The sequence below is a fragment of the Sorex fumeus genome, unplaced genomic scaffold (assembly GCF_029834395.1).
Source record: "Sorex fumeus unplaced genomic scaffold, SorFum_2.1 ptg000011l, whole genome shotgun sequence".
NCBI classification, from domain to species: Eukaryota; Metazoa; Chordata; class Mammalia; order Eulipotyphla; family Soricidae; genus Sorex; species Sorex fumeus.
The window spans coordinates 7,077,687-7,093,637 of record NW_026606068.1 but is presented as its reverse complement, the minus strand read 5'-3'; the positions used below and the strand labels follow the sequence as shown (position 1 = coordinate 7,093,637).

Genomic DNA, 15,951 nt, shown 5'->3' with positions numbered 1-15,951 from the left:
ACAAGAAAAAAACAACCCCCAATCCCCCCTCCCAAAAAAAAAAAAACCAAAATCCTCAACAAGCCAGATTAAAGCACACCCAGCAGTGCTCACGGGCCACGCGTGACGCAGGAGACCCAGAGAGGGCCACCTTACCCCCCTCTGATTTTTCCCATCCCCAAAAAACAAAGACCACCGGCACCGAGCCAGGAGCAACCCCGAATACTCCGTGGGTGTTCAGGTGTGACCCCTAAACAAAACACAACCCCACCCACCCCACCCCGTCTCCCCACTTCCAAACGCCCAGCTTCCTCGCATCCCACTGCCCACCACGGGCAGCACAGCATGGAGAGAAGCAGCGCCTACGGTCAGTGGATGGACAGGAGGGCACAGTGGCCGCTCAGCCCGACTCCCTTCTCGAACCGCTAATCCCTCTGCACCCTCATACTTCCAAAAAGGAACAATTTTACCCCACCCGAGAAAAAAAAATTAGGGCTAAAAAAATTGGGCCCGAGGGGCGGGAGCGACAGCACTGCCAGGAATGAGCCCCGCGTGCAGAGCCAGGAAGGAGTCAACACACCAACAGGAAGAGCCAGAGAGACAACACGGCAGGAAGGGCACTTGCGCCTTTGCCCCTGCCGACCTGGCTCCATCCCCAGCACCCGGTCGGAGCCACAAACCCTGCCAAGAACGGCCCCTGAGCACAGCGCCAGGAGTCAGCCCCGAGCACTGCCAGGAGTGGCCACCAAACAACTCGAAAGAGCCAGAGGGGGGCAAAGCGTTTTCAGTGCAGGCTTGGCATCCCAGGGGCCCGAGTTCACCCCGCAGCACAGCTGGGCGTGCTCCCCTTCAGGCCCGTGCCTGGCAAAGTGCTCTTCCCTGCAGGGACAGCGGGGATGGAGGCCCTCCCAGCCCTGCCCTCCCTCTCTGGCGGCGGCCCCAGACCAGAGGAGGTTAAGAAGGAAGCGTCTGCTCCCGGCACCGTGGGAGACCAGGCCGTGGCAGACCAGACCAGACGGCTGGGAGGGAAGCAAAGGACTGAAGAGGCGTTTCCCGGGACGGGAGGGGGCGCGGACGCCACGGCGCTCACCTGGGGTAGTAGGCGGCGGTGTAATTCATGAAGAGCTGGGCACCTGCTGGGTAGTAGGCGGGCTGCAGTGCCCGCGGGCTCAGCAGGACAGACGGCTGGTAGAGAGTGGCCTCCGTGGGGATGACAGCCGCAGGGGCCGGGAACGTGTAGGACGAAGGAGACAGGCCTGCAGGGACAGACAGACAGGCTTGGGGCCGGCTGGCGTGGCGGCCCTGGCACGCGTCCTGGAGGGGCCAGCCCACCCTTCCTGCACAGGCTCATCCCGCAGACCGGGACCTTCCCCTACCTGGGGGCCCCCCCTAGGCTTACCAGAGCCCCCCCCCACACCCACACCCCAGTTATCAAGTGGGACCCCCGAGGCCTCACAGCCCATCTGCCAACAGGAAATTTTTATTTATTTTTTTTTTTAAACCCACTCCTGGAAGACGGGCTCTAAGTCTTTGAAGAGAGAAAGATGTGGCTATTGGTCCGTGTAACTTCAAACTAAATGCTGTCTTTCTCGCTCTTTTTTTTTTTTTGCTTCCTGCACCACACCCAGTGGTGCTCAGGGTTTGCTCCTGGCTCTGTGCTCAGGGGACCATAGGAGGTGCCAGGACGGAGCCTGGGCTGGCCGCACGCAAGGCAAATGCCCTTCCAGCTGTACTACTGCTGCGTCCCCTTCACACTCAACTGAGACTCCTGGCCTCGAAGAATCTCGAACAGGCAGGAGGACAAGACACCAACACCTGTGTTCACTACAAATGCGCCATGCCTTACAGTGCCCGCGCTGAGCTGCCGACACAACGGTCAGCGGCTTGCCTCTGTCCCAGTTCTCAAGAACAAACTCCCAGGTGGGGCACAGCCCCCACTACAGTCTTTGTGCTTTCTTCCTGGAAATCCGATTTTAAAAGTAGATGGATTTGGGGGCTGGAGAGACAGTACAGCAGTGGGTATGGCATTTGCCTTGCATGCCGCTGATTCGGCATCTCGGATGGTCTCCCGAGCACCACCAGGAGTAATTTCAAATCACAAGGTCAGGAGTGATTCCTGAGCATCCCTCAAAAAAAAAAAAAAAAATAGAGGGATCTCGTTAAGATGCTACATAAATAGGTGATTGCCCCAGTTGAGTTGGCAGGGAAAACATCCAACAGAATAGATAATAAGGGTAACTTGCAATGCTGCTTTTATAAAGAAACCGGGTCTTCCACTAACACAACAAATACCAGGACTTCCCTTCACATTTTTGGGAAGTAAGTAGGAGGTGGGGAAAGCACCTAGACTGGTCATCTACGAGCCTTTGCCTCAAGGGCCTAAGGACCGGTCCCTCGACGAGACCCACTTAGTCCAGTTACAGAAACCTGGGTACGTGACCCATGGGTCTGAGACATTCACCAGAGCAAGCGGCAGGTAAGTGGAGGGTGAGCGATGAGGGGCTCCGAGGGGAGAGGAGTAAGCACACTCCCACGCCCCACGAAAGCTGTCCCCGAGGGGGCGGGATGGCACCCATAAAGCCCGTAACCTGGGTGGCGTTCACAGTCCCCTCTGGAAGAGACCCAGGGCATCCAGCAGCCTCTTCCCGGGCCCAGAGCAGCGGGTGCCGCCAAGGCGGGCATCAGAAGCCCCCGGGTGCTCAGGCCTTACCCAGGGCTTTTCTGGAGACCCCCCCAGGGCTTAGCCCTCGCCCCCAGCTGGCATCGAGCAAGAGCATGGCTGGCAATTAAGCACTGATCCTGTGATACAATAACAATGTTGGCTGCGACGCTTTCGTCTTTAGCTTCTTAGCTCGGTCCAGACATCCCGGAGAGCAAGAGCGTTAGCATCGGCCTTTCCAAAAGGGCAACATCGAGCTCAAATCATTGAGCCGGGACACATGGTGTCCAGTCAGCTTTCTTTGGGGAGAGGGGGAAGGGAAAAAGAAGTAACATGCTTTTACATGTTAGTAAAAAAAAAAAAAGAAAGAAAGAAAGAAAGAAAGAAGAGGTCTGGCCAGCTAGGGAAACACTTCAATGCGTCGGGCAGTGCAGGGTGGGCTGCCTCCCAGAGTCAGTGCTTATCTGGGGCACACCAAGCCTCAGGGACCAGCAGCCCAGCACTGGGAAAGCAGGACCGCGATTTGAAAGGAGGGAACCTGCCGCCGCGTCTCTGACGACGGGTGTCCGCAACCAGGGTCTGAAGTGATCATCAGAAACAACCGATTCGGGGCCAGGGGCAGCCTCCGTGACCACCGCCCCTGCCTCGGCAGGACCCAGGGCCCAGCAGCTTTGGGGAAGCGGCGGAAGCACCTACCAGCACACAGCGTGGAAGAGCAGCGAGACCCCGGGAAGACTTACATGGTAACTTACATGGTGGCGGGGATAAGCCATTTCGATTTAAAGTGCCCCCCATTAACACAAAGTTCATCTCCTCAGCTGAACACTGAAAGACTTCCACGTATCTGTCCCTCATGGTCTTTTTATGACACTTCTGGGCGGCGAGGAACGCGCGGTCCGCAGACTTCATCTGGATAAAAGCATCTCCTGATGGGCGGCCCTGGGGGGTGGGGAGGAGAAAAAACATAATGATAACAATAAAATAACAACAAAGGAGGCTTTCTCCTTCCACAAGGAAGTGGCTGCAGCTAAGGATGCAAGGTGAGTATCCCGGGTGCCCGGGTACGGCTGGCACACGCCACAACTCTGCACACGCCACAACTCTGCACCAGCAGGGCCCACGGAGCCCGACGCACACCGAGGGAATGCAGTTTGGAAAGGATCCTTGTGCCCACGGTTTCAAATCACCGGATTGAAGACTACCGGGCCTTACCCCTCCTGAAAAATGCAATTAAATCTCCTCCCCCGGCTGAGAGAAGCTCGAAACAGAACCAGGACCACAGTGTGATGTCTCTGTCAGAAAACTGAACCAAGAAGTGTTGTGTGGGGCCTCTGGTGCGTGAGTGTCCCTCCTGCCTTGGCTGTTTCGTTCTGTTTTGCTTCGTGGTCACACCTGGTGGTGCCAAGCTCTCTCCTGGCAGGGCTCAGTAGACCACACGGGGAGCCGGGAATCGAACCTGGGTTTGTGGCATGTTAATGCCAGCGCCCTGCCCGCTGCACCATGGCTCCAGCCCTTCCTGTACCGTTAGGAGACCTTGACTTAGAAACGGGGGATGATGAACTAGGGGTTAAAGCAGCGGAGGGTACTGAGGGCCGAGATGCCCTTTCTCCAGGTCTCAAGCTTGGTGGAACTAAAGATTCAGAGAGGAGCTTGCCCAAAACCCCCTCACACCCCGCTTCAAACCAAGCCAGTGAATTCCCGCTCCACAGAACCAGAGAACCCTGTTTGCTTTCAGCAGGGGCATTTGTGAGGGAGAAAACACACAACCAAATTTAGGAGGCCTCTTTCCTCTTGGACAGCTTTCTTGAAAAACCCTTAGCCATCCCATGCCAATTATTACCATGCAAGTTACCAGAAGTTACCAACCCCCGGGAAGTTAGCAACAAGCCCAGTTCAGGAGGGAAACCTGTGTCCACCCTCACAGCACCTCCCAGGGTCATCACCCAGGACACAGGCCACAAGGAACAGCCCACAACACCCCCCAAGCCATTCAGACCTTGTGGCTTGGAGAAAGAGCCCACCAGCCCCGCAGAGTTTGACACCAAACTAGGCTGGTGGCCTAGTCTGGGGCTACGAGCTCGGCCGAGGGCTGTTGACCCAGGCCTGGGCCATGCGGCATATCCAGCAGCAGCTGCTCAAGACCACGTCTGAGCTGGTCTCCAAGGGACAGACCCTTTTCAGGGTGAGGGGACCACGGGCATGAGCACACTCAGATTGCAGAGCAAAGAAATAACCAAGAGAGCGGCTTTATTTTCAAGTTGGCATTTCCAACCCAAACCTCCATTTTCCTTTCTTAGGGAAAAAAAAATCCAAAAAACCCAGAACATCCCACAAACATACATACAACTCTAGTTGGTGGGTTTTTTTTGCGGGGACTATACCCAGTGATGCTGAGGGTTGGGTGTGGGGCTTCCCAGCACTTGAGGGTGCTGCTGGTCGTGCCAGGTCCCTGACACACACACACACACACACACACACACACACACACACACACACACACAGGCTTTCAGCAGACAAGGCTGTGCTAAGGACACAGAGCTGATCTCTGTGTTCTGAGACTGACTTAAGCTTGGCCACCAGCCCCCAAAAAACAAAAACAGTTCCGGGGCAGAGTGACAGACATTGGAGAGGGCGCTGGTCTGGCACCTGCTGACTTGAATTTGATCCCTGGCATACATCCACAGGGTCCCGAGCCCCACCAGAATTAAGCCCTCCGCACCACCGGAAGTGGCACAAAAAAACTCCCAAAATAACCAAATGTATACACACAAGACGCCCAAACCAACCAACCAAAAACCAACCAATCAAAACCCCCCAGTGTTTCTAAAAACTCAAATCAGAATGAACCCATGTATGGATTTTTATTTATTTATTTATGCTTTTTGGGTCACACCCCGGCGATGCACAGGGGTTCCTCCTGGCTCATGCACTCAGGAATTGCTCCTGGCGGTGCTCGGGGGACCATATGGGATGCTGGGAATCGAACCTGGGTCGGCCATGTTGGCTGCGTGCAAGGCAAACGCCCTACCCGCTGTGCTATCGCTCCAGCCCCCTGTATGGATTTTTAAATTTCTGCTCTGTCAAGTAGCCCAGCGGGTAGGGCGTTTGCCTTGCACGCAGCCAACCCGGCTGACCTGGGTTCGATTCCTCCGCCCCTCTGAGAGCCCGGCAAGCTACAGAGAGGATCTCGCCCTCACGGCAAAGCCTGGTAAGCTCCCCGTGATATATTCAATATGCCAAAGACAGTAACAACAAGTCTCACAATGGAGACATTACTGGGCCTGCTACGGGAGGACAGTGCCACAATCACATTCTGGCAAACTGCCCAACCAATAGTCAAGGAACATGCAGCCATGCAGTTAATGTGCTTGCAATAGATACATGCTCATGGCAAGAACTTGGCTGGACATCTCAGGAATCCACTGGGTGCCGAGACGGCCGGACTTGCCCAGGGCCCAGGTGGGCACTGCGTTTGTTTCCGGAACCTCTCCAAGCCCCTCTTGGCCCAGCCTTAGAGCCTGGCTCCTGGCCACGCCCTACCTGGTGGTTCAGCACCATGTGGACCCCGTGGGTTCGGATGTCCGTGGAGAACTCTCCGAGGAAGTCCAGGATGTCCTCGATGGTGGCCGCGTAGGGGAGTCCGCGCAGGCGGACGCAGTCCCGCACGTTGGTTGGGGGCACGAACTGCTGAGGTAGTACCGGGATGATGGGAGGCGTCGGGAGCGGAATGAGGGGCGCCGAGGAGAAACGGTTCAGCACCTGTGCTCAGAGGCAAAGGGAGGAAGTCACAGCCCCAACGGAGCAGCCCAGCAGCCGGGGAGAAATTCAGCCCATTAAAAAGAACTTTTTTGGGGCTGGAGCGATAGCACAGCGGGTAGAGCGTTTGCCTTGCACGCAGTCGACCCGGGTTCAATCCCCGGCATCCCATATGGTCCCCTGAGCACTGCCAAGAGTAATTCCTCAGTGCAAAGCCAGGAGTAACCTCCTGAGCATTGCTGGGTGTGAGCCAAAAAGGAAAAAAAAAATAAATAAATAGAACTTTTTTTTTTCCAGCCACGTTCCATTGGTTTCAACATGCCCTGCTTGGAGTTCTAGTCTGGCACCTTTTGTCTCAACCACGAGTTAACACGTGCTCGTCCTCACTGGTTGCAGGTGATTTGATCTCGAAAATAAACACCTGGGATTTGGCACCTGAGATTAAAAGGTTATTAACAATTTTCCTTCGAGATAATCTCAGGATCCATGAATAAATTTTAGATTCCGTGAATCCCTTAAAACCGCATTATCAAGGGGCTGGAGTGATAAAGGCACAGCGGGGAGGCGTTTGCCTTGCACGGCGGCCGACCCGGATTCGATTCCCAGCATCCCTTTATGGTCCCATGAGCACTGCCAGGGGTAATTCCTGAGTGCAGGAATAGCCCCTGTGCATTGCCAGGTGTGACCACCCAAATAAACAATACATAAAATTAAATGTTAAAAAAATTGCACGGAAAATGCAGAGTGAGTGCACTCTGTTTTCTCAGCCTGGAGTCCTCCCCGTGGCGGGTCTCGCCCGCCCTCCACGTCCTCGGACCCACCTGCTGTACCTCGGCCGCCGTGCTCCGAAAGAGCTCGATGTACCTCTTCCCCAGCAAGTCCTTGTGCTTCCTCAGCGCGTTCTGCGCGTGCTCCTCGCAGGCGAAGAGGACAAAGGCGTCCCCCGTGGGCCTCCCGTCCGGGTAGGTGACGAAGAGGATGCCCTCCTTGCCGCCCGTGATAGGGCAGTGCTGTCCGAAGAAGGTCACCACCTCCTCCGCCGTGGCCGTGAAGGGCAGCCCGCGCATCCGCACGATGACCTGGTTCTCCTTGGACAGGAACTGCGCCACCTCGTTTGACGTGCCTGGGTGGGCCCCCGAGAAACGGTCAGGACGTCCACCTCACCCCGCTTCAACTGACCGGGACGCTCCTGACAGCTCACTCGGAATGCTGAAGGCCTTCCCGGGAAGCAGGGGTCTCTCTCCCGTGCCTGGGACACACCCCACACCCCCACAGAAACATCCCTCCTGGGTTGGGGAGGGCGCTCGACTTACACGTGGCCGACCCAGGTTCAATCCCCGCATCCCATAGGGTTCCCCCCCCCACCCCCCGCCCCAGCGCTGCCAGGAGTGATCCCTGAGGGCAGAGCCCGGAGTAAGCCCTGAGCACGGCCAGGTGTGGCCCAAAAACTCAACCGCTACCCCATACCCCCGAAAATAAGGAAGAAAGTAGGACACAAACGCAGGTCTCCTGGACTTAGGGAGGGCCAGTTAAGTCTGGAGCCGCTGCAGCACTCAACCACTGGCCTCCAATCTTGTTCTGTGGCCACACCTTCAAGGACGGGGCAGGGGCAGGGGCGCTATGTGGTACAGGAATCAAATCCAGATCAGCGGCGTATAAGCACCTGGCCCATAGGAGGTCAGCCCAGCATTTCCTGAAGACCATTTTTGGGGGGGAGTGGGGGAGAGTTATTTTGGGGCCACACCCACAGTGCTCAGGACTTACCCCTGACTCTGTACTAAGGAATCACTCCTGGCAGGGCTTGGGAGACCACATGGGGTGCTGGGGATAGAACCCAGGTGGGCTGCGTATAAGGCAAGCACCCTCCCCACTGGACTGTCTCCAGCTGAGAGCAAATCCTTACTTCTCCTAGTGCTCTGCACCCTGGGAAACCAGGAACCAGCAAATCTGACCCTCGGCCCTTTTTTTTTCCTTTTTGGGTCACACCTGGCCATGCACAGGGGTTACTCCTGGCTCTGCACTCAGGAGTCACTCCTGGCGGTGCTCAGGAGACCATATGGGATGCTGGGAATCGAACCCGGGTCGGCCGCATGCAAGGCAAACATCCTACCCGCTGTGCTCTCTCTCCAGCCCCCGTCGGCCCTTTAGAAATCCCTCAATATGGAAGTGGCAGCTTATCTAAAGATGAGTTCAAGTTCTGTGCCACAAACACACCAGTGTCAAACTAGGAGCTGCCCTGTGGGGCGGGCCAGCCACAGGGCACAATGCTTCCTGCAGGCCAGTGTATTTTGGCAATTGGTGTATTTTGGTAATCGGTGTCAAAAGCTTCTTATAAAGGTCCTCCCACACTCTTCCCTTCAGCTTCTCTACTTTCTGAGAGGTTTATTTATCCTGCTCTGTGGCACACGCAGAGACAAACCTTCGCTGCAGAATGCACAGCCAAGCATCAGAAATCAGCTGCAAATGCCTCTCACGGGTCTGTAAAATTGTAAGAATGCAGAAGAGCACCACACGGGGATTCAAGGAACATTCCAGAAAATCTGAGTTACAGGACGAGCGCTAAAGCAGCACGAGAAGGGAACTTATAAAGGTGAACAGAGCAGGGGTCGCACCGTAGGACTGTGGGGAGGGTGCTGGCCTTGTCCATGGCCGACCGGGTTTGACCCCAGGCGTCCCAGACAGTCCCCCTTTGTACCGCTGGGAATAATTCCTAAGCCTGAGCCAGGACCTACCCCTGAGCTTCACAATGGCTGCCCCTCCAAAAAAAAATCAAAAGAGAGATAGCACAGCGTTTGCCTTGCATGCGGCCGACCCGGGTTCGATTCCCAGCATCCCATAGGGTCCCCTGAGCACCGCCAGGAGTAACTCCTGAGTGCAGAGCCAGGAGTAACCCCTGTGCATTGCCGGGTGTGACCCAAAAAGAAAAAAAAAACCAAAAAGATTAACAGAAATTCACAAGCTAATTATTTCTAAAATGACCGGGGCGGGTGCAGAGCATAGTACAGCAGGTAGGGCGTTTGCCTTGCACACAACCTATCTGGTTGGATCCCCGGCTTCCCATAGGTTCCCCTGAGCACCGCCAGGGGTGACTGCTGAGTGCAGAGCCAGGAGTAACCGCTGAGCATTGCCGGGTATGACTCCAAGACCAATCCCCTCTGCCCCCAAAACCCCTATGTGTGTGTGATAAATCACAATTAATACTTCATATGCTGCTACGTTAAAGTATCATAGTTATGAATCGCTAATGGATGAGGTGAACGAGGTCAGAGAGAACACGAAGGTAAGGCTCTTTGCCTGGCATGCAGCTGACCCTGTTTTTATGGATTTGGGGGGAGCGGGGGGGCAAAACTGACCGTGCTCAGGGGTTCTCTCTGGCTCTGCCCTCATGTATGGTGGTGCTCGGGGGACCCTATGGGATGCCGGGGCTCAGGCACCACCAGGGGTCACTCGTGAGCACAGAGCCAGGAACAGCCCCAAGCACTAAGGCGTGTCCAAAGATCCACCCAAGAGAGAACTTGGGTAGGAACTGGGGCTGGAGGGGAAGTTTTCTTGGATTAGGCGGGTGGGGTGAAGAGTAAGTAAACCCTGAGCACCTCTGGGTTAGTCTAGCAGCACACAAAATAAGCTGTTTCTCCTTCACTGTTACTGCAAACATTAAATCTCAAAACAAACAACCCCTGGACCCCCCACCAAAAAAGCCAGGAAAATGCCTATTAAAGCACTCAAAAGAAAAATTGGAAACCAAACATGCTAGAAAAACTAGAAAAATAAAAAAAAACTAGAAAAACTAAAAAAATTCAGAAAAACTAGAAACCAGAATCCAGGTGTTGGGGTGTGAACTGGGAGGAAGTCCAGCAGCAAGGGAGGGGCCCAAAGCACCCCGCGAAGAAGGGGCTTCCCCACAGAGCTGATTGTTCTCTGCACCAGCAGGACAGGAATTTTTTTTTTTTTTTTTGCTTTTTGGGTCACACCTGGTGACGCACAGGGGTTCCTCCTGGCTCTGCACTCAGGAGTTACTCCTGGTGGTGCTCAGGGGACCAAGGACAGGAACCTTTAGTAGCCATTCTGCTCAGGTGCCACACCCGCAGTGCTCGGGGATTGCTCCCGGCCATGCTGGGGATGGGACCGGATTGCCACAGGAAAGGCCAGCACCCTGCTGCTACTCTCAAAGTAGCATTTCTTTGCCTTTGGGCCACATCCAGCAGTGCCCTGGGGCTACACCTGGTGGTCCTCAAGAGAGGGTGAGAGGCTGAGGTCTGCATGCAGGATGCGGTCCGGTCCAGTCCTCCGAGCCTCCCCCTGACCCCCAGTACTGAGGCCCACTGGCCCCTGAACAACAATGAAAACGTTTTACATTCCTCACTTGCAAACTACCAGACACTCGGACCCTGCATCAATTCCCCATGGGGGAAATCAAACACGGTTCGAGACCCCAGGGGGGCTCATCAAAACGCAGGATGGTCCACGAGAGGCCGCAGGACGTCACGGGCACTCACCGCCAGCAATCTTCAGGAAATCTTCCCCTGTGGCCTTGTAAACCTAGGGAGAGAAAGGAAGTGGAATGACACTTTCCTGCCATCTGAGCCCAGCAGTGCCCGCGGAGGGCGGGGGTGCATGCCAAGATGTACCGCTTCCCGCTGGGGGAAGGGGAGGGAGGGGGCACCTACCTCAATGTACCGCGTCCCCATGTGGTGCTTGTGCCTCTGAAGTGCCAGGTCCCGGTGCTCCTCACTCACGAAGCGGACCAACGCCTCCCCGTTCCTGCGGCCCTGGGCGTTCAGACACAGCGCGGCCCCGCCCCTGGGAGGCCCAGGACAGAGTGTGAGCTGGAGGACAGGGGATCCCAGCCAGAACCCCACAGATTTGGTGTTTTTTCTTTTGGGTCACACCCGGAGATGCTCAGGGGTTACTCCTGGCTCTGCACTCAGAAGTTACTCCTGGCGGTGCTCGAGGGACCAGATGGGATGCTGGGAATCAAACCCAGGTCAGCCGTGTGCAAGGCAAATGCCCTCCCTGCTGGTCTATGGCTCCGGCCCTGCCCCCCAACGTTGGGGGGATGATTTGGGAAGGGCAGAAAGGGGAACCCACTTGGCAATGTTGAGTCCTTTGAAGAACCGTGCGATGTCCTGGTCGGAAGACTGCCAGGGCAGCCCGCGGGCCCTGACCACCGTGTTGTCATCGATGAGCTCCATCTTGCTGCTGTGAGGGAAACTGGGGTTGGCTGGAGGTGGACGTGCACCTGGAGGCAGCCCCCGCCCCCACCCAGGTGACTGTAGGGGTGGCAGTGGGTGTTAGCTGGTACAGGAAAAGCGCCTGCTGCTGTCTGCAGTGACCTGGCCGACGCTGGCCACTCAACATTCCCCCTGAGCACTGCCAAATGTGAACTCCAAACCACCAAAAATAACCATTACGAAACCCTCCAAAACCCTGGGGTCAGAGTGACAATCCCGTGGGTAGGGCCCAGGCCTGTGCACGGCTGACCTGGGTTTGATCCCCGGCACCCCACATGGTCAGGAGTAAGCCCTCTGGGCAAGGCTGGAAGGGGCCCACCTCAAAACAACAACAATCAAATAAGAAACAAAGAACCCAAGCCGGGCAGCTGAAAGTAGATCTTTATATGTGGAGCTGAAGAGAGTACAGTGGGCGGGACCAATCAGCTCCTTGGGTACCGCCGATCTGGGTTTGACCCCCGGCATCCCCTATGGTCCCCTGAGCACTGCCAGGAAGAATTCCTGAGTGCTGACCCCAAACCCAAAGGAAGTAAATAATGCAGTGAACCTCAGGGGAATGGCAGAGAAGCAGCTCTGTGGGCCAGGCAGTGCAGGCTTTGCATGCAGGAGGACTGGCTTTATTTATTTATTGCTTTTTGGGTCACACCCAGCGATGCTCAGGGGTCATTCCCGGCTCTGCACTCAGGAATCACTCCTGGCGGTGCTTGGGGGACCAAATGGGATGCCGGGGATTGAACCCCGGGTCGGCCGCGTGCAAAGCAAACGCCCTACCCGCTGTGCTATCGCTCCGGCCCCGAGGACTAGTTTTTAAATATAAAATTTTTTTTCTGTTGTTGTTTTGCTTTTTGGGCAAATTCGCTGTACTCAGGGGGTAATTCTTTTTTTTTTCTTTTTCTTTTTTTTCTTTTTGGGTCACATGTGGCAATGCATAGGGGTTACTCCTGGCTCTGTACTCAGGAATTACTCCAGCAGTGCTTGGGGGACCATATGGGATGCTGGGAATTGAACCCGGGTTGGCTGAATGCAAGGCAAACACCCTCCCCGCTGTGCTATAGTTCCAGTCCCTCAGGGGTAATTCCTTTTTTTTTCTTGTTTTTTTTGGGTCACACCTGGTGATGCACAGGGGTTACTCCTGGCTCTGCGCTCAGGAATTACCCCTGGCGGTGCTCAGGGGACCATATGGGATGCTGGGAATTGAACCGGGGTCATCCGCGTCCAAGGCGAACACCCTACCTTGCTGTGCTACCACTCTAGCTCCCGAAGCTGTTTTTTTTTTTTTGGGTCACACCTGGTGATGCACAGGGGTTGGCTGCATGCAAGGCACACGCCCTCCCCGCTGTGCTATTGCTCCAGCCCCTCAGGGGTAATTCTTGACTCTGTTCAGAAATCACTCCTGGTAGGGCCAGGGATACCATATGGCGTGCCGGGGATCAAACCCGGGCCAGCTGGACTATCTGCTGTCCTTTCTCCGGGGCCCTAGGAGGCCCAGCTGCCCCCCAGCACCCTGTTGTTAATCATCTGATAAATCTCATCTTACTTATTATTGAGATTTACAAACTAAACACAGGTTTATGGGACTGTGGGCAGGGACCTGAAGCGTAGGGCCAGGACAGCCCACAGCACTGATGAATGCAAAGCCAGGAAGGAGGAAGAGAGGTTCTCTGCAGGCCAGCTAGACAGGCAACCCCGCAACCCTCCCCCCTGGCCTGGCATGCCAGAACCCAAAGGACACGGCATCAGTTCACAGGGACCAAGATTCCCAGGGGACCTGTGTGAGGTCTCACAAGTGTCTGCGGTGGGGGGCTCAATCCAGTTTGGCAGCTTAAGCCAAGATCTACAGGGAAGTGGGCATGTGCCCAACGTGGGCTGGGCAGGAGGGGACAGCCCCCACGTTCAGGGCACAACCCAGACTCACACCCGGGGAGTCATCTGCAGCCCCCAACTGTTAGGATTGGGCAGCCCCCAGTGAGCCCTTCCACCCCCACGTCTAGTTTTCTCTTTGTGGAACTTGTCCCTTAGGACTGTCCCTGACTCACAGCCCTTCCCCAACTGACTGGGCCGAGAGTCTCCGCGTGGGCACAGATGGGAGGGGGCTGCTTACTTCAGGCATCTGGTAAATCTCTGTAACTTACTATTGAGATTTACAAACTAAACACAGGTTTATGCGATCGTCAACAGAGATAGTGATGAAACACTCCACCCCGGTCATTTCCTCTGCTTTCAAGTGAAGCTGATAGGATATCCTTCAGATTATCTCCGCGATCATCTGTCCAAGCCTGGGATTTTTCGTTTGGAAGTTTTCCAGGGAAAGCATACCCGATTTAGAGGTGAATGGACCACAGACAGATAAAGTCCCCATGGTTCACAGGGTGGGGGAGGGGTGTGAGTGCAGGCACCTTAGATTTTAACCAGCAGGAAACCTTTACGACAACCACTGTCTCTTACAAGCAACCGATATTGGGACATGTGGGTCCAAAAGGTTTAACGCACTCATTAAGTGAGAAATTAAATATGAATGAAATGCAGTGGAGAGGGGCCAGGGGAATAATACAGGGTTAAAAGCACTGGCCTTGCACGCAGCCAAGCCCAGTCCGAATGCTGGTATCCCTCCCCCCAAGTCCCCTGCCCCCAGCAGGCGTGGACCCAAGCACAGAGCCAGGAGTGAGACCTGAGTACCCCTACTTGTTAAACTCAGACCCCAACACAAACCCTCCCCCACACGCCCCTGCCAGGGAAGTCCCCAAAACAATGAGAGGCAGAGATTTCCGAAGGCTTACCAAGTGCCACTTTCAAATTTGTAATTTACTCTCTCGGGATCTGAGAACCTGTGATCTGCAAACAAGAACACACATGTCACCGTGTCAGCCGCCGGGAAGCTGAGCGCAGAGAAGATGCGGAATCACAGGCACGCATGTGCACACGTGCGGAGGGAGGGCCCGACCCCATGACACTCACTGTAAGGCTCCGAGATCATGGCCAGGATGATGCTGCCCATGTCTTCTACCTGGGCCGCGCCATAGCGGGAGACGGAAGGGTTCTTCTCCAAGTTCAGACCTGGGTGGGCCGGTTAAGGGCGAGGGTCTCGAGGAGAGAGGAGGCTGCAGGGCGGGAAGCCAGAGAAGTGGCCAGTACATGGAGCCCCGTGCTGCCCAGTTCACCCAGTGCCAGTGGACGGGAAGGCCAAACCTCTCCTGCCCGCGGTTCTGCGTGAAGGCTGAGTATGTGTCCAGCTTCCCATCACGCAGGACAAGGCATTCAGACCCGCCACCTCCGGACCACAAGCAAACAATGAACAACTGAGTGATGACACTCTCCCACCGAACAAGGAAGCGGAGGACGGGTGGGGGAGGGGCTGGTTGCCAAGTCCAGGCCCCTGGCACACAGGCATGTGATCTCCGACCCCCAGAGACTGTTTCACTCTACCACTGAGAACATAGGTTCAGGGTACCATTTTCATGCGGGACTCGGGACACCCGAAGAATTCCAGCAGCCCCATCTTTTTTCTCCTGGGGGGTGGGGATTGGTCACACCCAGTGATGCTCAGGGCTTACTCCTGGCTCTGCACTCAGGAATCACTCCTGGCAGTGTTCAGGGAACCATATAAGGATGCCGAGGGGGCTGGAGCAATAGCACAGCGGGTAGGGCGTTTGCCTTGCACTAGGCCGACCCAGGTTCGATTCCCAGCATCCCATATGGTCCCCTGAGCACCGCCAGGGGCAATTCCTGAGCGCAGAGCCAGGAGGAACCCCTGTGCATTGCCGGGTGTGACCCAAAAATCAAAAAATAAATAAAGATGCCGGGAATCAAACCTGCTACGTGCAAAGCAAATGCCCCGTCCACTCTGTGTGACCCCAAAATGAAGTCTGGAAGCATTTTTTCCCTTTTTTGGTTACTACTCAGGGCTAGCTCCTGGCTCTGCACTCGGGAATCACTCCTAGGGGGCTCAGTTTCCTATTGGGTTCTGGGGATTGAACCGCACCAGCCACATACCAGGCTAGCGCCCTCCCCGCTGTCCTTCCCGCCAACGGCACCATCTTTGACGGCAGCCAATGCCAGTCCTCGAAGAAGCGCGTCCAAGCACGTGTCAGAGCATCGGGGGGCCCTAACCGACGCACACTGAACCAGCCTGAAGAAAACCTCTGCCAGGCGGGGCAGGACGGAACAAGGCTATCAAGTCATGAAGCTTGAGAGCCGGCGATAGCACAGTGGGGAGGGCACATGCCCTGCATGCAGTGGACCCGGGTTCAACCCCTGGCATCCCGTATTGGCCCCTAAGCACTGCCAGGATTGACCCTTGAGAACCGAGCCAGAAGTGCCCCCAAGAAG

General features: G+C 55.7%; 1 protein-coding gene across 1 annotated transcript in view; it reads right to left on the bottom strand.

Moving 5' to 3' along the window:
• The window catches only part of ESRP1 (epithelial splicing regulatory protein 1), a 44,837-nt gene that overhangs the window by 10,628 nt on the left and 18,258 nt on the right, over nucleotides 1–15,951 (bottom strand). The window contains exons 5-13 of the mRNA XM_056110929.1: nucleotides 14,581–14,679; nucleotides 14,403–14,457; nucleotides 11,483–11,593; nucleotides 11,062–11,194; nucleotides 10,891–10,933; nucleotides 7,216–7,517; nucleotides 6,179–6,397; nucleotides 3,391–3,577; nucleotides 1,070–1,235 (exon numbers count right to left, since the gene is read on the bottom strand). Coding sequence (XP_055966904.1) covers nucleotides 1,070–1,235; nucleotides 3,391–3,577; nucleotides 6,179–6,397; nucleotides 7,216–7,517; nucleotides 10,891–10,933; nucleotides 11,062–11,194; nucleotides 11,483–11,593; nucleotides 14,403–14,457; nucleotides 14,581–14,679 — 1,315 coding nt within the window. The remainder of the gene's footprint in view (nucleotides 1–1,069; nucleotides 1,236–3,390; nucleotides 3,578–6,178; nucleotides 6,398–7,215; nucleotides 7,518–10,890; nucleotides 10,934–11,061; nucleotides 11,195–11,482; nucleotides 11,594–14,402; nucleotides 14,458–14,580; nucleotides 14,680–15,951) is intronic.